At 41.7% G+C, this 26,253-nt stretch overlaps 1 protein-coding gene across 1 annotated transcript in view; it reads left to right on the forward strand.

The window, feature by feature from the left end:
- The window catches only part of RAPGEF5 (Rap guanine nucleotide exchange factor 5), an 863,712-nt gene that overhangs the window by 534,534 nt on the left and 302,925 nt on the right, over positions 1-26,253 (forward strand). Inside the window, exon 9 of the mRNA XM_069211465.1 lies at positions 17,223-17,348. Within this exon, the coding sequence (XP_069067566.1) occupies positions 17,223-17,348 (126 nt within the window). The remainder of the gene's footprint in view (positions 1-17,222; positions 17,349-26,253) is intronic.

Raw genomic sequence — 26,253 nt, forward strand, 5'->3', positions numbered from 1 at the left:
TGCTTGACCTGTCCTGGAGACAGAGGCATGGGCCCGCTGGGTGGGTGCTGTGCTGGGGTTTCCAGAGGGGGGTAGGTCTGCTGTGGCCTGTGGCTGCCTGAGGGGAACCGACTGTCTAGAGGTCCCCGATGGTCCGGGCTGGTCATCAGGTTCTAGGTCGACAGAGCTGCTGTCATCACTGGGGGCCTGTTCTGGGGGTGGGATGGACATTTCTGGACCCTCCGGGCCGGTGTGTTGGCATTCGGGCCCTGCAGGGGTAAAAGAGTATGGTTATTGCTTCTGTGTGTGCCATGGCGTGCGATTTGTGGGTGCCCTTGTCCCCCAGTGCTGGCATTCCCTTGTGGGAGGAGTTGTGAGGGTGGTTTGGGGGGGGGATGGGTATGTGCAGTGGTCATGCTTAGGTGATGGGTGTCCATGGTTTGTGTTGGCATTCAGGGGTTGGTGTTGGTTTGGGTGGGTTGTGATGGTGAGACATTAGCAGGGAGGATATGTGCTGGGGGGTTGGGGGTGAGGGTGGGGGTGTGGGTTGGCATGCTGGTGGTTGGGGGGGGTGAAGTAGTTGAGATTAGACTTACCAGAGTCCATTCCTCCGCCTACTCCAGCGAGGCCCTCAGGATGCAGGATGTTCAAGACCTCTTGCTCCCATGCTGTGAATTCGGGTGGAGTGGGTGGGGGTCCGCCGCCAGTCTTCTGCACAGCGATGTTGTGTCTTGACACCATCGTCCGCACCTTCCCCCATAGGTCGTTCCAGCGCTTTCGGATGTCGTCCCGATTTCTGGGATGCTGTCCCACAGCGTTGACCCTGTCGACGATCCTTTGCCATAGCTCCGCCTTCCTGGCTATTGTGGTGTGCTGCACCTGTGTGCCGAAGAGCTGGTGCTCTACCCTAATTATTTCCTCCACCATGACCCTGAGTTCTTGGTCCGAGAACCTGGGGTGTCTTTGGGGTGCCATGGGGTGGTGTGGATGAGGTGTGGGGTGATGTTTGTGGTGATGAGTGTAGTGGTGTGTGGTGTTTTGTGCGTAGATGTAGTGTGGGGGATGATGTTGGGTTCCTGTGTGAGTTGTGGTTTGCGTTCCCTGTGCTCTCTCTCTGTGTATTGCGCCTTGTCTCTGAATTTCGATTTGTGGGGGTTTGTGGGTGATGTGGGTGTGTGTTTTATATCGTATTGATTGTGTGGGAGTGGTGTTTGTATGTGTATCAGGTGTGTGTATTTGTAACTGTCCAATGTGGCAGTGTTTTGTAGATGTGTGTGTATTTTGAGCGCAGCGGTGTGTACCGCCAATGGGATACCGCGGTTGAAAGACCGCCGCGTGGATTCGTGGGTCGTAATGGCATGGGCTTATTTCTGTTGGCGTGACGGTGGAGGTTTGGTCATCTCCAGTTTATCGCTGACCGCTGATGTGGCGGCCTTCAGTGGAGGTCGGGTTTTTGGCGGTTTGGCAGTTGTGGGTCAGAATGACCCTGGCAGGTTACCGTGGCCGCTGCGGTGTTATGGCGGTCTTCTGACCGGCGGTAACTGCCTTTTACCGCCAGGGTCAGAATGACCCCCTAAGTTCATAAATACTTTATGTGGCCTTGGGCCCTTTAGTTGAATTAATCTTGAGAGTGGTAAATAGGAGAAACTGGCTGCAATATATCGCTCTATTAGTCTTACATTTATTTATATATATATGAGTCGATGATGAGAGTCTAAAGTTGTTTAAATTGTTTATTCAAAAATGGAATTGAGATTATTGTATTAGTCAAAACGTTTACAGGACATTGCATACAGCGTGTCCTGATGTCCTGAAATCTGCCCCTACTCTAATCGCGTAAGTCTAGTCAGTAATAGATTTCAGTACTCATAAAGAATACAGTAACGGTTTGGTAAGAACTAATGTAGCCAGCTAAAGAAGGTCTGAGAAATGCTGATGCTGAACAACTCACAAAAGTAATTCTTTATGCTATCTTCCTCTCATTCAGCCTCACAGGATATCAGTTCATAAGCTTCTGACTATCACAGCTACTAAGTTCAGTCAAGTCAGACCCTCTACTCTGGATTAGTCTGCCCTGGCTCTTCTCTGTCTAGCAATCCTAATGCCCCTCTCTTTCGTACTGAATTATTTAACGCTCCTTCATCTCCTTTCTTCTCCTCTTTCTCCTGGACACTTTTATAACACAATTCATTGAATAGAATTTTAACACAATGATTCTTATAACACAACAGCTTGAACTCAGTACTACAGTGGAAACATATACAGTTACGCCCATGCATGTTTTGCATCTGTAGAGCAAACTACTTGTATTCATTTTTTGATTGTCTTATGCTTTCCCACAGCTTTTTCACAGTCAGCCCATTTATAAAAGATGCAGTTTTATAAATTAATGTTGCAAATTTGTGTATACCAAAGCGGGTCATTAAGGCAGAAAAGAATAATATAATACAGGTTCCTTTTTTAGATTATGAATAATTGTTGTATCATACATAGGCCATCGCAGTTTAGCAAGTCAGCCAACATAGGTCATAAGGGATTTAAAACAAGTGCACAATTTCGAAAAGACAGTTGTGGTTAGGCCTAGTTTCACTCATGCAGGTTAGTTGAACATATTGAATTTTATTTTTAATAAAAGCTTTCACAACCTCATCTATTATTAAATCCTTTCCTAAGAGAAATGCAGACTGATTGGCATTGCCAAAGCCTTTTATGTCATCTGGCCAAACTGTGCCCTCAGTACTGCTTGGATCTAGCAGCAATCAAGTTACTAAAGGTGAACAGCCCACTTATGCAAAGTGTGGCATAAGTTCTGTTTGTGGAAATATATATTGAGAGGGTAAGTCTCCCTCTAGCGCCAGCACCAGCAGCTAGAGTGTGCTTTAAGTCTTTGACTGCTTTAGGGAAAAATAAAATATATACACACACACACCCATACATATATACACACAAATTATGGAGGAGATTGTTGATTTTGCTGCAGGTGAGCCGATTCCATTATTTTGCCATAAACAACCATGGCGGCAGAATCTCAAAATTCTAGTGGCCTTAGCCTCAAGACGCTGGCTAAAAACATACCTGTTTTGGAATAACATAGGTGACAAAAAATATCTTGAAAGCAAATAATGTTACTCTCTGAATTCTGAATGTGTACCTCTTACCCCCAAAATGGTCTATCAGAATACATGTTCTTAATGATATTTTGCAACGATTGCGTTAATTTCACAAATAAAAAGAAGTAAGCAGATTCCTAATATTAGACAGTTTTAAGACTTTTCATTTGTGTATGTTTGGGGCAAGATGTGTAAACTGGAAGTAGGGCAGTTTACACAAAGGAAAACTCTGTAAGGAAGTGTATATTAAGGTGATTTGATCTATTGATCATACTGCATCGCTGGATTTTATACAGCTTACATTTGATATACTGGCTTCGTCGTAAGACAAAGCCTTCAGTATAGGTTTTGAAATTAAAGGAAACTGACATTTGCTGCACACTGCGTGTGACTTTTATTCAATCGTCGATATGGTGTTGTGCGAGCGGAAAGCTTTTGGGAACGTGTGAGGCCATGCTGAATTTTAAATCGGGGTTATTTGATCAAGTCGTGTACAATGTTTGCATGTGTTTCAGACAATGACCGCTGAAAGCTAATGTACACAATTCATGAAAATTCTCATGCCATGCAAAGCTGTGCTCGTTCCTGAGGTCTGTCGTTTTTCCCTGAGAACAGACTGACATTTCAAGTGTTCTTGAAATCACAAAACATCAGATATTAATTTTGAATTAAACCCTGTTTGCTAATATTGTGGCTGGTGATAAAATTTTAAGTGCATAATTCTTTATTTCAGCTGCATTAGCAGGCACCATTTTCTACTTAGGTCATTTCGTTGTTCGTTTTTTTGTTAGGTCCTCCTTTTATACTCTGTTATGTTTTTTTGTTCTGCCACGTTTTGTCAAACAAGTTTACGGGAAAGGTCTCCGCAAATAATAAGGAAGCTTGCCTAGCTTGCGTATTCTGTCGTGATCTTACACAAATTATTCTGAACTGAGTTTTATGAAAATTACAATTGCAAAGGTCTACTTTCTGAAAAAGCAAGTGGTGAAGCAGAGGATGGGAACGTCAAGATGTGCAGGTGAAAGTATGGATTTAAGCATATTTGGTCAAAACATGGCTTGGTTGTGGAGAGTGAGCATGTCTTGGCATCTTCCCTTTGGATGGAGATTTTGGTGTCCCTCTTTGTGATACCATGCGGGGTCTCAAATAAATTGGGGCGTCCCACTTTACACATTTACATCAGGTAATCTTTAATTATTGCTTTATTAAGGACTGGGGCTGGTTTACACCAAACCCTGATCCATCTAAGCAAGGTTGCAAGTGTCAATAGGTAACCTATATAATCTAACCGCAACTCTTTGTGTAATATGTATGAGGGTACTGACTGTGGAACAGCTAACAACTGTCTTTTTCTTGTTCTCGAAAATCTGTAGTTCCCTCATTTCCAGGTAGCCCCAAATATCATTCCCATAGCTGCTGATTGAGATACACTTGGAGTGATAAACATTAATGAGTGCCTGCACCAGCTTAGCCCCCAGCCATTTAACAAAGTCAAAGGTTGCTTTCCTTTGGGGGCCCCATGAGCCTCGCTCATCAAAAAGGACCCCAAGATATGAAAAAAAGTATGTGCCCTGGATAATTTAGTGCATCCTCCAAAACATTTTTGTGATGTTTTCTAGAGCCAACAACCAAGGTATGCGATTTAGAAAAAGGGCACAAAACAGTTGACCAACTGTTGCAGACCTACAGCAGTCCTAGAAATTAGGACTGTGTTGTTTGCATAAAGAAGCGCCCTCTACCCCCCCACCCAAACAAATTAACATGTCCAGGCAGGCTCCCAGCCTGGTTATACCTTATTGAGGCAACAAGATCCTGGTGTAATTCATGTGGGAAATTAACTATGTTGTGGTCCGCCCCAAGGTCAATCAGCACTCTCCACAGTTACGATCTGTGTACTCGATCGAACGCAGAAGTGAGATCCATAAATGCCATAAACAACATACCTTCATATGCAACTGTGTATTTTCCAATAATCGATTGTAGGTTTAGACATTGGTCCAGGGTGCCTTTTCCTGGCCTGAACCCATATTGAAGACCAGAAATTACGTTGTTCTGCTCCACACTGTATTAGTCTACAAAGGTGGTGTCTCCCTAAAAATGTAATGGTCATGTCTATGATGGAGATTGGTCGGTTGCATCTTGGATCCTGGTGGGCCCTTGAACAGATGTGGTCGAACCCCTCTCTCCCTCTATGGTCATTTTACCTACGGGCCTTCCAAGATCCTTTGCAACCTGCCCACAAATCTGAACCCCCTTATCTTTTTTTGTCTGTACCTAGACAAATATTAAAATCATGTTCACATACACTGTAGAGATTAATGACAAAGGACTCTGGTATGACCTTACCTCTTTGATCCTACAATCCTGATTCTTAGTATTCATCTCCCTACCGCCATTCCCTGCATTAAGCCTGTTGGCTACTCCTGTGTCCCGATTTAATTCAAGAAAAAGTTGATTATGATTGCTAAAATTACTACTTTAAATCTCAAAATATTTAACTTGTTGGATCATAGCAGCAGAAATGAAGATATGGTTGATTATCGAGTTACATCTTCCCACAAATAGGTGGGATAGGTTCCGCTGCCCATTCATTAGTGATTCGCTGCAGATTACCATTAGCAACCGAATTCTTTAATAGCTCTTCCTGAGGGGTATGCTCAAAATGAGTGATATCTAAGTTCTCAGAAAATCAATCATATATTACACAACCCAGCGGGCACAGATGCACATTAAAATTAAAACCACCTTAAATAAACTCCGAATATATTGAATTCTGACTTTCCTCATACAAATCAAGAAAGCTTTCAAGACTTTGCAAATGCTCATTGGCATTAGCCTGCACAAAATAATTATAAAAATGAATACCCACTAAGCTTGGGGCTTTCTTGAAATCAAGCTGGACAGCCTACAAATTATCAAAGCCTGCCTCAGTTGAATGAGAGGTACACGGAATGTGCAGAGATGCTAAGGTAAGTAAAGGCCCCTCTAGCTCTACTGTGATTCAACAGAAAAGTAACACCAAAGTAGAAGAAAACCTATCCATGAACAAGAAGTTGTCCACATCCCAACTTTCATGTAGGCCTATGATATTTAGCCACCTCTCATCGTGTTTGTTTGTTGTTGATGCCAGCAGTGTACCAACTTACTAGTTTAAAAATAGCTTCTGGGATTTTTTCAAACTCCAACGGGGGTCAAACCTTCACACTCTCACTCCTCTCCCTTACCTGGTTTATTCCAACACAAGTGTCATTCAATCAATCAATACAATCCAAACAACTCCAGGTTTTGAATCTGTTTGTCAAGCAGATCGGCCTAGGCGGGTCCCTTCTCCCCCCACCATTCAACCTTTTAACCTTAACATCCTGTTTGTGAGAGAAGATCTATTGAAAGGATAAAATAATCCCTGGGGAAGGACTCTAATGCCTGTAACAGACATGTGATCACTTGTTCTGTGATGTAGTAGGCCTCTCGCAAACCCCTGGTCCCTAAAATTTAAACCTATACAGTCCCCCTCAAGTTCTTTTTCCCTAGTGCTCACCTATCCCACTCTCCTAGACATTATTAAGTGTGAGGATAGTTGCTGTCCTTCTTCCATAAAGTTATAATAACACTGGCTCACCCATTAGCTCAGGAGTAAATTCGTCCACCCCTATTTTCAACAGTGTAACGCCCCACAAGATGACAACAAACGGTGTAGACTCCGGTGGGGCTGCAGTCTTGTGAACCTACCAAATGGGTCTTTCTTTTTATCCAGAAGTGAAGACCTTGGCTCCTGCAGGTCTCTGTGGGCCAGGGGGGTGACCTCAGCTGTATTTTGGGAGCTAAAAGGGACAAGCCCATTGTCCCCCACCTACCTCACGGTTTGGAGTGGTAGATTACAACTATCCTTGGAAGCATTTCCATGCCGCCCACCAACATTCCAATGCTCTTCAACGCAAATGTCAGCAGAGCCAGAATTAGGGTGAGCAGAAAGCATTGGTGAACTACGGGGTTCTTCAAGAGCCCGCTGCACACTTGTCTCACTTGAAGTCAACTGTGCACCCCACAAATCCTGCTATCAAAGTTGTGGGATTATACAGAGATGATTCAGTGGCCCCTAGCTTTGGCTGCAACACCTCCAGTGAGCTGAATATAATGTTAACAATGTCATCACAAAGGGCCTTAAGTGCAGAGTCCAGGAGAGATTTTATCTGTGATTAAAAAAAAAAAAAAAACGTTGAGTCAATTACAGTGGTTCTGAGAGCGGGAGTCACCAAGTCAATAGGTAAACCCTTGTCATTGTTGGGCATCAAAGAAACTACAACCTGGGCACCCCTTGTTTCGTGGTTTTTCCCCTTTCTTTTGACCCACTGCAGTCTGTACACCATTTTGGGTTCCATCACTAAATTGGGCCTCAACAGGAGTCTTTCCTTCCCTCAGATTGATGCTCATCACCAAAACCCTATGCATCTTGCTTGGGGGTTATTGTAGGGTCCCCCTCCTCTGGCCTTACGTGAACAATAGAGTCAAGTGGGCTGGAAATTTTGAGCACATTTTTGCACCATGCTCCAGTTTTTGTTCAGCATTTTGTATTTTCTCTATTAAAGCCCCCCATCACCGATGTAAGATAAGACATAATGGCTAAGTCCTTACGTGGGCTTTTTGATGAATCTGAGTCTGTGTCCTGGGAGCTTGTTATCTTTCTCCTACCCATAACAAAATCCACAATGTCAAATTAAGGGAGGTGGTCCTGCCCTGCCTCTTCCTGGTACTGATGGGCGCAGGATAAGCTTGCTCTTGGCCAAGGCTTTCCCTGGGCATGGCCCACGCAGCGGGACGCTTTGACTCACTTTATAACGCCGAGTAAGACAGGTAAAATCAGTTGCAGTGTCCACTTCCTTTAGCCCTGAGAATGCTGGTTGCTGTGGTCCCCTTACAGCAGAATATGTGGGTGGGAAAAGCAGCGCCTGTTCTTCTATAAGGGGACTACAACAACCAGCATTCTCAGGGCACCAGAAGGTGGACCCTGGAACTCATTTCACCAGTCTCTTACTCTGCGCTAAAAGCAGCGCCTGTTCTGCTGTAAGGGGACTACCACGACTAGCATTCTCAGGGCCCCAGGAGGGCAGACCATGCAACTCATTTCACCTGTGTCTTACTGTCTTATCTTGTAGGGTATGCAGACACTACATTGACAAAATAGGGGCCACATCAAACATGTTAATGTTATGGTTGCCGGTCAGTTCATGAGTGTCCTTGGGTGCCCTGAGAACATAGAGTAAACCTTCAAAAGAGCAACAGAAAAAATTCAGTTTTTCCATTTTTCCATAACATACATGCATCAAATCATCTCACAGCTAGTAGAACAGCAGTGGGCATTTATTTTCCCTCTCTAAGTTTAGATAATAAACAATGAATTGCCACAGTAGAATGCTGCAGTCTCCGTGAATGTAGTCTTCAGTCCCGAAACCATACGTTCTTTCTCTTCACATTTGAGCATTATTCCCTTACTGGACATTTCCCTGTGATGCTTCTGATATTGCATTTGCAATTTCTGCCCACGTTTGTAGTAACCCTCCCAATGTTTCATCTCTTCTAACCATTTTCATTCTCAGTTAGCATCCGCTCTGTCTAACCTTTCTCCAGACTATGTTGTGGTGGGCCCCTGGGAGATATCCACCTGATTGCTATATACCATTTTGTGAGAAGCAAACCTAACTCCACAAACTTTCGTCACAGCTTGCACGATTGTGGGATAGGGATGAGCCCCAGTAAACAGTGTCTCATTGTTATTGATATATGTATTCGGGTAATCTGACAAAGTGAGGTCACCATCTCACTGCAGGATTCTGATATAGCCTTACAGTTCCACACCATATGTCAGTAAGTAGTCCTCTGTCCCCTGCACTTTGGACAATGGGACGTCCTTTCTGGATTTATTTTAACTAATCTGGAATGTGCGAGGTATGTACGATGAAGGTAATGGAAGTGAGTCAGCTTAAACCTGGCTACTTGAAATCTGTTGTACTACTGCACATGCTTACTCCCACTCCGTATCAGTTAGCTGGTTTACTAAGCAACTTCCCCGTGACTGTTTTACTTTTTAAGAGGGAGATGTCTGATCTACTTTAAATGGCTACAGGTGAGAGAGCCGGCTGCTACCCTGCCTTGTTTACAATATTCCTTCTGAAACTTCAGAAAAAATGCCGTCCAGATCGCTATTGGGGTTTTTGTGAGTATTGCAAATTTCAGAAATTGTTTAAGGGTCACTCTTAATGTTACCTGGGCCACCTCAAAAGATACAAATCTCCCTTCCGGTGATAAATTCCCTAATGCTTGACATTTCACCACGGTTATTGTTTGAATTGTTTGCCTAAAAGGTTGCATCCACCAGATCGGTAATGAGCGGCTGAATGGGGATCATCGCAGATCCGCCTTTCTACCACTTCTGATGCCACATGGCACACAATATGGAGAGAGTCCATTTGCTGACTGTCCCCTTTCATCAAGAACATAAGTAACACCCTTTCTTGGGCCGTTCCCTGAAGTGGTCTTTTCTCCCAGTTCTCTCTTTCCGTGGACCATTGTGCTAAATGTTGGTGCTGAGCTGCCATGTCATATAGCTCTAGATCCAGCGGGCCCAATCCACCCATCTCCCGGTCTAATTTTGGCATGTCTAGGCATACTAGACTTCTCTCAAGGCCCATACTAGCGAGATCAGGCGACTATCAATCTCTTGAAATGCACATTTAGGGATCGGGCACAATGTGTTTTTTAGTACATACATGGAAGAACACCACCTTTGCTACTGCTACTCTGCCTATCATAGAGAGTAGCATCTTGTCCCAGTACAAGGCATTCCGTACCTGGAGGACTTTTTCCATGATATAGTCATATTGAAGTTGCGGGAATTGCCTATCTGGAGAACCAGATAACATAAAGTATATGTCTTCCTTTTGAGCAGAGCCGGAGTTTCCAAAAACTAGATTTCAAGCTACCACTTGCTCTGCCTCTCAGAAGCTTGCACATAGTTGCCTGACAGCTAGTTTCAAAATATGCAGCTACCCTTTTGCAGTACGTTGAAACAGTCTGCACCTCGTTTTGTGAGGCCTAGGAATCTCACAGTGCATAGTAGCCTCTTTTGAAAATGTCTTTTATTTCTCTTTTTTTTTTACTTTTCATTTTTCTTCTCATTGTCTACTCCTTCTCTGGTTCTTTCTCTTTTTTCTTTTTAAGCCTTTTTTCCATCTTGATTCATTATTTCTCCCTTCTGTTTGCTTTCCCTTTTTCTATTTTTTTTCTTTCTTGCTACGTCTGTCTTTCTTTACTTTTTCCTTCCGTCTTGCTGTTTTTTTCCCTTTTTCTCTATCTTGATGTTGATTTTCCTTCTCTATTTTTCTTTCTTTTCATTTTTGTCTTTTTTAATTTCTCTTTATTCCTTATTTCAGTTTTTGATTTTTTTCTTTTTTTCTTTCTTACTCATGCCTTCTTTCATCACATATTCTTCTTTGTTCTCTTTTCTTCTACCTCACCTTTCAATCACTTAATTTTGTTTTCCCTCTCCTTTCTTCCTTTCTGTTTTCTGTGGCTTTCTTTTTTCCTTCTTTATTCCCTTTTCTGCTTCTTGCTTCATTTTCCTTTCATTCACACTTTTGCTTTGTTTTAACTTTTATTTCTTCCTTACTTCCTTCTTTTACTTTCTTTATCTTTCTTCCATTCCTTCTATTTTTCTTTCTTTTTCACCTTCATTTTTCTTTCCTGACTGCTTTCTATTGTTCGTTCTTTTATCTGCTTGTATCCTTTCCTTTCCTTTTCTTCCTTTCCTTTTTGCTACCATCCTCCTTCCTAACCTTGTTCACCATTTCCTTCCATCTTTCTTTCTTCAATTCTCTTCCTACTTCACCATTTTTCTTTTCTTGTTTACTTTTTGTATCTTTGGCACTTTCTTTAGGTGTGCCTAGCTGTTATAAAGAAGTCTCTTCATGCACTAATTTGATTTGCATGCTTGCCTGACAAGTTTACGATGAGGAGTGACTGCAGAGATTTGTTTACTTGTAGACAGCTATGGAGTCTCAAAATGGATTTTAACTAGTAGTTCTTACTCAGGAAGCAATTGATATGTTTAAAAAATAATGTTCTGAGTTGCGTATTTGTGGATTTGTCGATTCGCCGGGACTTTTGCTAGTAGCTTTGTGTTAACATTCAGCATCGAAAGTTGTCTATAAGAGCCCTGCACCAGCAGATCCCGATCTAGTTTCCATTTCATAACTAGTATGGCCTCTCTCACCATTTCTGGCAATTTACCCTTGGCTGTGGCCTCTTACCATGTCCAGGAGAATAGCAAGGAAGGATTGGTAACATTTTGAAAAGTATCTCTCAGATCCCAGCGTTTTGTTTGAGGGTAATTCACAGGTAGCCACTGCTAATTACTCTTTTTCGAGGTCTGTATCTAATTCCTCTCTGTCTTCTGGTGAATGTGTCTATGAAAGGTTGAATTGCTTGCGTGTCTGAGTTGGTGTTTTCTACAAATCTGCAAGATGACGTGCGAATGTCTCATTGCTACTCGTCTGCCTGACTACCACTCTTCATTTGTTCCTTCTCTGTGTAGTTTTTGTCGATAATCCCTGAGGTTACATCTCTTTAACTCATTCCAGGTTAGTTTGTGCTGGTCAACGCAAATGACTAGAAAGAGGACAGGTGCTGTTTGCACTGCTTTCGGTTTCTGTGCTATTTTTTAGCATGAAATGGGTGGGCCCTGTTTTCCATAACAGATTAAGGATACATTTCACCCTAAACTATAGTGCAAAATGCCGGTTTTGAATTAGACATAGTTTTTCCAAAACCTTGCATAATTACGCAAATGCAGATTATACTAATTTCATACACTCCTACTTTGTACATGGCAGAACAAGCATCTGCAATGCAATACGTCTTGCATTAGTGAGAGTTAGAGCTGCTGGCATTGGAAATAATGACAGTCTTGCCTTTAGGACCTTATAAATATTTAGCCATGCAGCACATTAGGGGTCAGAATTAAGAAACGTGGCACTGCACCTAGTGCAACACCACTTTCCTTGCGCCCCTTAGTGCCCAACTACCGCCCTCATGTGTGCACCATATTTAAAATATGGCACAGCATAACACAGGGTAGAGGGCAATAGTGTCAGAATTTCTGACGCTATTGATGTACTTTCAGGTTTGGTGTCAAAATTTTGGCCCTAACCCTGAACAGTACATAGGGACCTACTGAAAACAATGGCATGCCACCTTTAAATGCCTTCTCTGAACAGGTGTTCAAATGCTGGAAGAAAAGACGCAGAGAAATCTTTTAGATTTCTTTGCGCAATTCGTTCAGCCCCCCCAATGGGAGAACAACCCCTTGCCTACATTATGGCTGGTGCAGGCATAATGTGGCGCATGGGGTTTAAAAGTGTTGCAATACACGCACTGCATCACTTTTTAAATCTGGCGCTTCGATTTTGGCCTCGTTGAGCCACATTAATGCAAAGAAAAAACGCTAATGTGGTGCAAGGAGGTGCTAGGGCCTCCTAAATATGCTCCTAAACCTTTATCAGAAAGAAACTGTTTGTGCATTCCTTCATACACTTAGCATTGGACTGTTTTGGCCCAAACAGCCCCTACAGAGCGCCACATTAAAAATATCATTTGGAAGAAGCATGGTCATGTAATCATATAGTCAGCCCCTAGATGGTATGATCTCATAAAAAGAATGACAAACAACATTGCAGTGTAACCATCTAATCAACCCCTTGAGGGCATAGTGTAGCACACTTTTCAGTCCTAGCAGGCCTTTTAAATATTATTTAACTGTGGAGTCAGCGGCACAAGGGTGCATTGCTGCAGGTCTTTACTACATGTCCCTGTGGGGTCAGTAGTAGAAGGTGCAGTACCACTGGTCATGGCTAGATGTCCCTGTAGAGTCACCAGCAGAAGGTGCAGTATCACTGTCGTGGCCAGATCTCCCTGTGAAGAACTTAGAGTACAGTGTCACAGAACACTGTCTGAACTTCTTCTGACATCAGAAGTTCAGAATGTCCCCCAAACACGGAAGTGGCTGGAGAAGTATCAGGTCCTCAGTGAAATGGCTGAAATATATGTAGCCATGCCTCCCCTTAAACCTTTATCAGAAATAAACTGTGTGTGCATTTCTTTACAAACTTGGCATTCAACTGTAATGGTCCGAACAGCGCCCTACAAAGTACCACATTAAAAATAGCATTTGGAAGAAACATGGTCATGTAATCATATACTCAGCCCTTACAGGGCATAATCGCATAAAAAAGAATTACAACGAACATTGTAGTGTAACTATATAATCAGTCCCTTGAGGGCACAGGGCCAGAATTATGAAAAGTGGAGCTGCACCTAGTGCAGCGCCACTTTCTTGTGCCCCTTACCGCTCCCCTAATGCCACCATGAGTGTGTTGTACTTGATATACAGCCACCACGGCGGTAGTTAGGAAACCAACATCAGAATTTATTACTTTAGTTCAGCACTTTGCAGGACTAGCATCAAAATTTCTGACGCTAATCCTGCAAAGCATCCAGAGGCCCATTGAAACCAATGGGAGCCTCCTTTTAATACCTGCTCTGAGGAGGTGTTAAAAATGCAGATAAAAATGGTGCAAAGAAATCTGTTAGATTTGTTTGTGCCATTTTTTGGGCACCACTAACGAGGGAACACCCCCTTTGCACACATTATGCCTGTAGCAGGCATAATGCAGCGCAAAGGGTTACAAAGATGTGCAATGCATGAATTGCGCCCCTTTGTAAGTGTGGCAATTTTGGCCTTGTTAGGCCACACTGGCGTGAAAAAAAATGATGCTATTGTGGCACAAGGAGGTGCTAGGACCTCTTAAATCTTCCTGATAGTGATGTACACATTTTCAGGCCTAGCAGTCACTTTAAATATTATTTAACTGCTGAGTCAGCAGCACAAGGGTTCAGTGCCACAGGTCGTTACTAGATATCCCTGTAGAGTCAATAGCAGGAGGTGCTGTACCACTGGTCATTACTAGATGTCCCTGTATAGTCAACAGCAGAAGATGCAGTACCACTGGTCTTGGTTAGATGCCCCTGCCAAGCCAAAATCACTCAAAGTACAGTGTCACAGAACACTGCCAGAACATCTTCTGACATCAGACGCTCAGAACGTCCCCCAAACCGGCTGGAGAAGTACCAGGTTCTCAGTGATATGGCTGTAATACTTAGCCATGCCACACATTCAACTTTCATCAGAAATAAACTGTGTGTGCATTAGCAGAAAATGCAGTAGCACTGGCATGGCTAGATGTCCCTGTGGAGCCTACTGAATTAGTTGTACCTTGGGGCAACTATCTTCCTTCAGCCCCTGGATAACATAGTGCATTACACATTTACAATCCTGTCAGAATATTATTACAAGCAAAGCCCTTCTAACAGAAGGTCTCCTCAGGTGGAAAAACAAAGGTTTAAATATACATTGCATAGTGGAAGAGGTTATGATTTTTGTCCCTCCTCTAACCTAGGGTGACTCTGAAGATGGCCCAGAAAGGGCACATTGTTCTGAATGTTTTGGTGATGGTCCCATTGTCCTATGACCACCACAGGCTGAGTTATGTGCAAAAATGTATTGTAAAACAGATGTCTGCAGAGCATTATGGGGTGAGTTTCCCCAAGTGTAGTGAATATTGTAGTGTCAGCTGTGCAAGGAGAGCCAATGTTGAGGATTCAATATCTGGGTCGATTTCATGCTATATAAAGTCACAAATAAAATGTAAAAAACACACACACAAGACACAACTACACATAAAGTACATACATATGAGGACCAAGTGAAGAGCAAACGTGGAAAACAAACAGGGCTGTGAACACGAGTGCTTACTGACAAACACGAGAGGCAAGAGAAATAAAAAAATAGTCTGTCCAAACAACACAAAAACAATCCAGGCGTAATTAAACTGTACTTGGCCAGTGCTCCTCATCCAAGAACAGGAAGTGATGTATTGGATGCCAACCAGTTAGGAGACAGAAAAACAAGGGCGACACTGCCTTCATCCTATGGTAAGTGGCAGGCAGAGGCAGGTGGAAGCAAAGTCCTTTACTCATTCCTTTACTCATTCCAACAGGTCTTACAGACATCACATGTGCGCTGTCTAGCCTCGACCTAAAAATGACTGTAATATATGGAGACATCAACAGGGAGCCTTTGTAGGTCAAAATGCTTGAGAATGATATAGGGAGATTTTCTGAAGGCAGTAACATATTTGTTATTTCCACATGAGTATTAAAGCCAAATTCTTTTCAAGACAATTTTAGTGATTTGTGGGCAATAAGCTATGTGATGCCAACTGCTAGTCCTTTCAGGTATTCAATGATTCAATGCATCAAAGCTTGCATGAAGGCCACTGGGAGTCTGTAGCACAATTTTCAGCCTAAGTGTTATTTCAAGGTTAAAGCTTCATCTAGGCTGTGACCCTAGGGTTTCAAGATGCTTCCTAAATTCTGCAGGAATTGTTATGCAGCACATGCTTTTATTCCATCCTACAGGCGCTTTGCCAGGATTCTCCTGACAAAATATGCAGGGCTAAAAACAGAAGTTGCTGTTTTCCCTAACCAGTTTTAATTACGATTCTGGCGGGTATTCTGTTAATGTCATAACTACAATTACAGTATAATTCGTAATGAAGTTCTGTGTCTGAAGGAAGTATGTTACTGATAGATGGGCCGTTTGCACATAAGTGCGCTGTACGAATATTTTCGAGCTTTTATCCACGGCTACAAAGATGTAATTCGTCACACAGGCGCCTGAATGTGTGCACAACTCATGTTATTATGCAGTTTATCACACATACCCTAGAGCAGCAGAGTTTCCCACAACAGGACAGCAGGCATGATGAACAAACTAGAAGCCACTTGAGTTTTTTGAGAAAAGCATCACAGGCTATCAGACTCCGCAATTTTCCAGTAATGGCTCCAAGATTTACCTTGTAAATTGAATCACAACAAAACACCTTCGATTCATCCATGCGAGTGCAGAGTTTAAAATATATAAATTCTCACCATCTAAATAAGCTAATTGACGTTTGCAGTACGAAAATTATGCATTATGATCAATCGCGTGCATTGCCAGGAGCAGGGCAACCATGTAATGACCTTGAACAAATTATTACTCGAAGCGTGATCAATACAACCTTACTAAGTGCACTGCTTGTATCGCGGGAAGTCCTGAAGGAGGCACAGTGCAAACATTCAGCGAATAGTTGGGTCCTTAATATATCTGAAGTGAAATCCAGAACCACTGCTGCATTAGAACGCTACTCACTGATTAAGGCTGCCTTATGGAAGTAGGCCATGTGGCCACCGGAAGCAGAAAGTTATCAGTAAAACATACCTGCCCACATTAGTATCCCCAAGACCTTACTTGTCATTAACTAATTTATTCGTTTGTTTTCATGTCCTGGACTAGTAGAGATGGAAACTTCAATGTTGCTCTTTATGCAGCACATCTTTTATCCTCAGAATATGCACATAGATTACAATGTACGAACATAGATCCTAATGCATGCGCCTCTTTTCCGTGTTGCATCTATAATCCAGGTTTGTTTTGCATTGATTTTATTACTAACCCATTGATTTCTCGTAGTCAGCAGTACGTGCTTGAAAACACCGCACTGGCTAGCATGCATTTTTCAAAAAAATGACAAAAAAGGCAGTGCGACTGGAGTACGAGGAGCTGCTGTTATTTTTAGGAATGACGACTGCGCGTCACTGCATCCTTGTGCCGGGCCAGTTCCTGGCTAACTTTCCCATGAGCTTGTAGCAGCCTCCTGTTGCAGTGCCCTTATGTCACAGGAAATAAGCTGAAAGGAACAAGTGAAACACAAGCATATCAGGCCCGGGCAGGCAGAGTGGAAAGAGCAATAACCGGTCCCACCTTACTGCAGTTATCAGCCAACAGTGGTTTCGTCCATATAATGGCCTTCAAGAGAGCATCAAGGCTTTGTTTTCTGGCTGCGTAGAACATTTTTGTTTGACGAATATTGATCAGGGACATCACAAGAGATGGATTTATATTGTTAAACAAAAGTGAGTGTTGTCATGTCCTGGGACTGTGGATTTAGGTATTTGTTTGCTCTTTCTCCGTCAATCAAGGCCGGGGTGATGTGCAAGCTCCAAGAACGAGAGGACATCGGACGGATTGAGCTGGTCCAGAAGCTCGCCAGAGAGAACTGCCAGTTTCTGCATGCGGAGAAAAAAGCAGTTGGGGCCATAGAACAAGTAAGAATTCTTCATAAGTTACTTTTTTCCGGAGTATGTGCGTCTCAGTTTCTTTTAAATCACAAGCAGTGAATTAAACTGCAAGTACGACTTCTAGTGTAATCTGTAGTTTGTTGGTTACTTGTGCAAGTTTCATGGGGAGCATGTTTACATGAGTAATAACTCAATTTTAAATTTGCATTTAATCATTATGCCACCTTTATACCCTCAAAATGCACCCATCAAAGCAGGAGAGTGATATCATGATTGCAAGAGATGGATAATGTTCTGAGAAAGTTCGTACACTACACGGAAAAGAAGGAGTGGATGAAACACATACTAATTCAAGTTAACGAATTCCAGAAAGCATTTAAATACCTACACGAATGATCTTGTGTGGTGTACACTGCAAACTAAATTACCTATGGATAAAATGACTTGCCAGGAGGGATTGCTTTTGGGTAAATGAGGAAATTGCATGTATAAACTGTGGTGCAAGTTGACCAGTTATAAATTGTTTCTACTTGATGCACTTGCTGGCTTACGGGCCTTGAAGGCATATAGTGAACTGACGTGGAGAAACTTCAAGTAGTTACCAGTTGCATTGCAGGACTGATTATACATGCCTACCGGTGCCTGCTGCTTTCAAGTGATACTTTTATGAATCCAGCTGAATATTCTGTTTTCTACTGAATTCCTGTATGCTAGTGTTCAAAACACTATATACTGCTGGTGGAACCAGTAAAAACCATTTGCAGAAAATGAACAAGAATTGGCAAAGCCAGTAGGTCTCACCTATACAAGAGCTTTTGGTTTTGGAAATCTATTTTGCATTGTTGTACACCAGTGTGGCTCCTGTTCAGCATAGCTAAAAGTTAGTGGTGTAGAGTGTCAAAGTGGAGTGGGGGAGTAGAGTGTCATAGAGTGGATTTGTTTAAGTGTAGGCTCCAAGTCCCTTACTGTACACAACAGTCTCTCACGCGAGATGCATGCGCTAGCGCATGCACTTGCAAGCTCGACCCTAAAAACAAGTGAGAAAAACTGTACATGTTCTGTAAAACCTGGTGAAAACAGGTCACAAATTGTATTTAATTAGTTTTGTGCTTTTACAAATGCTGGATTAGGAGACATTTTTAACATAGGCTGCATAATCGAAGCCATGGCCAGATTGAGCTTTGGAATGTCATGCATAGGTCAAAGATGCATTGGTTTCTGCATTCAAATGTGTACACGAAGGGAGCTCCCTTGGGATTCGGGTTGAGGAACTTTGCTAAGTCAGTAGATGTAAGAGAAAGGACCTCAGCCTCCGCTCGCACAATGTGCAAAATAGAGAGAATTAATGAAATTGTTCAAATGTTTCTAGCCCAACACCTTGGGTGAGCACTACTAGTATTGCAAATGCATTTGTATTCCAAGTGTACTGTATAAACTAAATAATTGTTATGATTTGCAGTCTGGATACTCTTATAGGCTACTCTTCTGAGTATGTTGCTGTTCAGATAGTTTGATTGGCTATTGCCGATTTATGTGCAAGGCCTACAACTAACAGACGTGCTCACCCTTTCATCCTTGATATAAAGAGCAGTGTTGAGTTGGGTGAAAATAGCAGGCCTGTGGAAACAAAATCAAGGTTTATCAGTGCTATTTGTTATTATTATTATTACAGGCAATATCATTATCTGATATCTGTGTTCCTTCCTTGATTGTTTAACCCTAGTTTCATTGATAATGCGTGCCACTTTAAAGTTAGCTCCTACATGTGGCATGAGTTGCAAAGAATCTTTCCCTGTCTAAAACGCAGTGGTTGGCGCTTGTTTTCGCAAAGCCCACACAGGACGACTCTGATGGTTTTCATCCGTTTTTGTGTGGTCGGTTTTTCTTCACTTTCTTTGGCCATTTTGCCAATAGACAGAAAAGGAAGCTGCCCATATGATAGGGTGAACAGATTTTTACAACCAAAAACCAAACCGGAACGGGCACAAACATAGAAACAGGACTACATGTTGTCACGGCATACAGCGATAAAAAAAAAAATATATATATATATATATATTGCTGAATGATGTGTTGTTTAGTTATATATGTGTATATATAATACCCCCCAATTGCTGTCAGAAGCTCCAGGGTCTGACTGTTGATGAGCTAAGCCCTAGCTTTTGGAAGACCTTATTCACCCCTAATTAAATCCTGCTGTGCTGCTAGAATGATGGGAGGCAGTCCAGCAGGTGACTCTAAATGTTAAGTTGTGTCTCTGGTATGACAAGAGGTTCGGATGAAACGTGAGCCTCCACAACTCTGATTAATGTCTCCGTTCATTCGACCCTCTCTCAAAAAAGGGACATGCCTTTGTTTTGACAAAAAGTGTCAGGACAGTACTAAAAAAAACAGGACTGTCTGAGGAAAACAGGTACGTCTGGTAGCCCCACTATATGAACTTTTTTTTTGCAGTTTTATATAGAGCGAACTTGACCCAAAAGTATTGGAGGGCTTTACATGAACACTGGTCACCTTACATAAGGTTGCATTCATGTTTTTTAGGCACAGGACATTAAGTGATTTACTCAAAATCACAGGATGTTGAGCGGACACCGACAAGATTCTAAACTGGTTCCCCAGTTCCAAAGTAGGCCGCTCTGGCTGTAACGTCATCCCCGCCTCTGTTGTGATACACCTGGCTGCAAGCATTCTAGTGATGCACCCGTCTTCCCTCCTACGTTATTTGTGCATTAGCGTGCGCTGCTGCAGTGTCTGTTATTTTTATGGCGACAAATGAATGTTGGCACCTATCTTGCAGTTCTCACTTGTTTTCAGTTCTCACTTCTTTTTTTGGGGGATGAATTAACGCAGTAACACGTAGGTCCCAATTTATGTGGCTGTCTCAAAGCAGTCTCATGAAATTACACATCCTTAGTTTTGCGAAGCAAATGTAAGACATAAAATCTCACAGAGGACCTCACGCTGTTCCATTTTAATGGCATGCTTGTCTCTGTGGGATTAGAGATGTAAAACCATGAAGCCGCGCAGTCTCCGGAGATTGCTCTTTCCCGTCCATTACTACTGTGAATGAGCTGCTCTCTTCCAAGGCCAAGCTGCTAACTCGCGCCTTCCCGCCGATTTTCCATTTAGCAGTAGCTGTGTCGTAAGATCCCCGGGTGTCGCACGTTCAGCACGCCCGAGGGCTCGCCTGAAGGCTTTTCGAATCGCTTCCGGAGCTTAAACTTTTCTTGCATGCTTGGCACTGAAAAAAAAAACCTGAAGTTGTTATTGTTGAGTTAATATGATACAGTTGATGTCGGTACAAACGACTCTAACCTTTAGAATTGACACAATAGCCTTGCGGTTGCAGGTCTGTATTCCCGAGCTGACATTAACTGCTTTTGATTTTCTACTTCTCCAAACCCCAGCCACTAAAATCAGTATTACTGCCAAAAATTCAGTGCATACCAAAAGGGCGCATATTGTTCGATTTTTCGGTGCTAGTGGAGGTTAATATTTATATCAGTGTTTCCAGTGCTTTAAATAAAAACATAAAAGTGAAGGCACTTACTATTTAGAGTACCTGTTTGCTCCTGAGATGTGCAGATACTCACCCATTAAATGTATCGCAGCAGGACTGAGAAGTGCCGGTACTCTCCTTATCAAATTAAAGAAGTGCAGGTACCCAGTACCACACACTACCTGACCAGTTAAAGCACTGAGTGTTCCATCTTTTCATGTTAGCTTAAATGTGACTGTGTGCAGACACAAACGCTCAGTCACAGAGGTTGTTGCAATTGTGCTGTAACCAAGTTACATTCAGTATATGGGGGCCATGGAAGACCATTCACAAAAATGTCCGGGGTAGCAGAAGTGACCTCCACTTTCACTCACACATACACTTACACATACACCCAAATCACACGTACATACACTGTCTCACACATAAACACTCTCACCCACAAGCATGAGCACAACGTACATTTAAAGCCATTTTTTACTTACCTAAAGTGCCATTGAAGGGCATATTCCAGCTAATTGTACTCAATTTTTTTTACACTTATAGTGAATAATAGCAGATTATTCACTATTAGCGTAATGAAAATTGACAGAAAGCAGAGAGTGGAGCCCCAGTCCTGGCACTGAATTTGCCACGTCTGAGGCCAGGGATCGCAAAGACAGTTCCAAGGGTCGCAAAAGGCAAGCTAGAGGTAGCGGCTGCATCCTATGTTGACCCCAAAATGATGTCCATGATGGGGGCACAGCTGAAAAAAATAAAATGCCCCTTTCACAACTTTTCAGTGAAAGAAAATGCAGTACATGCTTTTTACAGAGAAGAATGGAGCAGTGGTTGACGGGAAATGACTCTGTAAAATCATAGATAGCTGATTATTTCATAATTTCATAATTTCAATAAATTTCATACTCATAAAAAAATTCAAATCAAATCCCCTATCAAAAAAACAAAATAGAAATATATACTCAGCTGCAAAATGAGTTGACATTGAACAGATGTCACTGGGAGGTAAAATAAGGGTCCATGTAAACCCCCTATGAAAACCAGTTGTATGCCTTAAATACAATCCTCTCCTGAATTCTAGAAGATTGTCAGCCCTGTCATGCAAGTTCAGTGTTATTAACTATATGCTAAACTTGTTTTTCACAAATCTACTCAAGATTCAAATCTTCACTTGTTCTATTTTGTTTCATTTCCGTATTTACCTATAGTTTTAAACATGCCATTGGGTTGAGTGTTCCTGCTGATGTGTCTAGATTGAGCACTTCAAAAAACTTAATAGCTCTTGATCTGTACATGTTCTCAGCACTGCCAGTTCAAGATTGTTTGGCTAGAGGTGGTTGAACTGTGTATTTCGTGTATTTGGTGTATTTATTGCATGCTTGTTCTCTGGCACTTAATGTCTGTGTTTAGGTTGTCTCCCATCTTATGTTTCACATACTGACCTTTTAGTCGAGATTGATCATGAGGTTTAATTATTTATTCATTTGTTCAGTATTGATGTATAGACATGTCTTTCTCTGTGGATGATTCCCTTTAATCATATCACCCCACTGTCACCTCATATACTTTTGTATTGACCTTAGGCATACTTTTAAATCAATATCAGCAATCTTGTTCTTAACCCCAGGTACATACTTAACAATGTAATTATAATCTAGCAGCTTGACGGACGTTTCGTGCTAATCATGGTGAAGCATTGCATAGACCTTTATTAGTTTGCACTTTCATCTGTGGCTTGTGAGCACTGTGTAATTCCATCTGAGAAACCCAATGATTCAAGCCCCATACACATGCTAATGCTCGATCACAGAATTCTTCTGCTCAGGAGGAGATAAGGAATATGAAGCGAATGCTATCACACATTCTTGTCCCAACATATCCACTTGTGTGAGCACTGCTCCTAGGCCCTTACTACTTGTATCTCCGGTAACTATATTTAGTAGACTTGGATCAAAACCCTGTAAAGGAGGTGCATTGGAAATATCCCTCTAAATGGAAACAAATGCTTCATCACATTCATTCAACCACACAAAATATCTCCCTTCTTTGAGAAGTTGTCTGATGGGGTATGTTTTGGTTGAAAAATTATGTAATACTTTGAGTAGAATTCAGTTAACCCCAGCAATGCCCTAATAGCTTTACTGGCTGGAGCAGGTGCATCACTTATAGCTTTTACTAAAGATGACTTGGGTACAATTCATTTGTTGCTTGTGTCTTGATGCAAGAAAGGTACTTCCTTCCTAGCAATTTTGCATTTGCTACTGTCAAACCATTTCCTTCAACTTATTGAGAACTTCAATTAAGTTTTCATCATGTTCCCTCTTATCTCTCCCTATATTCAGTATGCCATCCTGCAAGAACAAAATATTTATTGAACAGCAAATACATATGGTGCCGTAACACTGCAGCTGCCAATGCCAGTCCAAAAGGAGCTCTCACAAATTGAAAGCAACCAAACGGCGTTATGAATGTTGTGAATCTCAACTGTATTCATGAAGGGAGACCTTATGATACACAGACCTCAAATCAAAGGCCGTAAACCACTTCACACCTTTAGTCAAGGACAGTTCATGTATTTTAGGAAGGGGAAACTAATCCACTAAAATGCTCTTATTTAAATCCCTTGCATCAATGCAGAGCCTTAGGTTTCCATTGGATTGTCATACAACAACTGGGGGGAGGGGCAACCAAATCAGATGACTGTACCGGTTCTATAATTCCAGCCTTTTGTAATTTGTCGGCTTCTAATCGTACTTCAACTCTGATTCTCAACAAGATATGTCTGACTTTATGTACACTGGGAATGGCATCTTTCTTTAAAACGATCTTATGTTGGATCCCCTTTAAAAATTCAGCCTAATCAGAAAAGTCTTCCGGGTATGCTGAAACGATCTCAGTGTCACTTTTGGTTTCAGCGGCTCCATCAACCAACACCGGTTCAGGGCTATTAGGATCGAGTATAATGCTGAATCCCCTTGGTCATACCATCCCAATACAGGTGTTCCAGGTTTAGAAATATACAATTTACACAATGCCTCTCTATTTTTAAAAGCAAAAGGAAGTTCTCGGACACCCTAACACATCAATAGAATCGCCAGTAAACGTTTAGAAGAAATATCAGGTGGCAATAACCTATTCCCCAAAACTGATGTACATTTTCGGTCCCAAACATTCTTGTTTACTATGGTATCTGGAGATCCAGAGTCAGCTATAACTAAAATTTGGACACCACCAATTGATAGTTCACATTTAGGTTTGTGCTTTTTTGAACTAGAGGCATTACAAGGGGGTTCTATACTCATCACATCACACATTAGTGTCATCTTCTTCATCTTTAGATGACTCTTGACTAGGAAGGTCTTCTAACATTTATATTGCCCCACTCTTAATTTTTCTGAAAACTTTTTTAAAATGACCTAAGATGCCACATGCCGAACAATGTTGATTTTTTGCAGGACATTTCTTGTCATTGGTGTAGTGTCCCGAAAAACCACATCTGAAGCATTTGATACTACTCTTATCAGCATTTTTCACCTTTTGCCCACTGGACACATTTTCTTCTGTAGAACATCCTTGTAATTGTTTTTCTTACTTTGTTTGATGTCATGAACCACTACACTAGAGAAGTGCAATTTTTCCTCGTTATGCTCCTTGTTGGTTTCAAATAGGAAAGCATTTGCACATCTACCTGTGTCTGCAACTGTCTAGTGTGTGTGTTTAACTATTTCAATTACTTAATGTAATGGGGATTCACCCTTGACCCATAAATTATCTTAAATGATTAAATTGGCAGATTGCATGACAATATGATCTTGTATTAGTTCATTATGTAAATATCCAAAATGACATGTTAACGCTAAGTTTTTCAAAACTGCTATGTAGATATCAGTCAGTTCTTCCTTTTTTTCCTGTGGAAAAATGTATAACTATCTACACCCACACAAACGGTTGGTGTAAAGTATTTATCCAAATTCTCTAATACATTCGAAAATACCTCGCCCTGCACAAATCGTTTTTCAACGCAATTGTATATTTTCAAACTTGATGGCCCAAAGCAATTATCCAAATTCTCTAATACGTTGGAAAAGACCTCACCCTCTACAAATCGTTTTTCAACACAATCGTAGATTTTCAAATCTGATGGCCCAAAGCAATATAATAATATCTTTTTTTTTCTTCTCAGAAGTGAAATCTTCATCATTACCAAAGGTGGAAATATTTGTTTATGGAATATTTGTGGCATTCTTGCCACTTAAGTATACAATCTCCAGTTGAATAACTAAACTGTTGATATGGCGTGAGGTTGAGTGGACTATTGTAAGCCATGTAGAACTAAAATAAAATGTAGACTAGAAAGCTTGTCTGGTTAAATAAATGTAAAAAAACAGAATATAAATGAATGAGTGTGAGTGTAAAATCAATATTGTGCGTATCGCTGTGAATAATAATTTTAATCACACAACTGTAGCAGCTGAAATACACAGAGACATCAAAAGTGTGCAAAAATGTATCCATCACTGTCCAATCCAAAATATTGCATCATGCACAAATATGTGGAAGTGTGCATGTCACTGTATACTGCATAATGTTATGGGTGTTCAAACATCTGTGAAACAGAGAAATCAAAAGTATGCTGATGACATGCATAAGAGCACAGCACAAGAGGCATAAAAAAAATGCAGTACACTAGAACTTTTATGAGCGTGCATATTGCTGTGCATACACTGATTATGGGAGTATGTCTGTTTAAAGTGTGCACTTTGCTGTCAAATTGAAAGAATGTGACATGCGCAACATATGGGAACGTCCGCATTGCTGTGGTAACATGGCTGTGCTTCCATCACAATAACAATCCAATTAAGATATGCGTTGGCCTGCTTTTCTCTTTTCACATTTGTGTACAACGTGGGAGAAAAGTATTGCTGAGCAGCAATGATGCAGTCCTGTGGCAAGACGATGAGACCAATAACAATTGGCAGGTGCAGGGCTGTGAATTTGCCAAAAATAGCAGTAAGATTACTTACAGTTTGCCACTCAAAAACACAATAGGTGGCTCCGTGTCTGTGTTGATCCACAGTGGGGTGGAATATGCCTCCAATAAATCGAAAATAGATGTGGCCACAAACAATTTAACAGTGGTCTCGGTGAATGTCCGGTGCCAAGGTTAGCTCGTCACCAAAAATTGTAAGATAAGCTGATACACATAAAAGTAGGGAAACAGCTTTTATAATAGAAAATAATGACCCCACCAGCTGTCAGGGAACACAACCCATCTGGCTGATACACTTTTCCTGCTCTGTCCCCCAACATTCTACGCCCTGCTCTTTTAACCCTATTCTAAGATGACATTACATTCTATCCTATTTACATCACAACAGTAGGTGTTTTCTTTATACAGAAATCCTAGATATTTCACCATCTCCAATGCCA

Source organism: Pleurodeles waltl, chromosome 10 (assembly GCF_031143425.1).
Source record: "Pleurodeles waltl isolate 20211129_DDA chromosome 10, aPleWal1.hap1.20221129, whole genome shotgun sequence".
Taxonomy (NCBI): Eukaryota; Metazoa; Chordata; class Amphibia; order Caudata; family Salamandridae; genus Pleurodeles; species Pleurodeles waltl.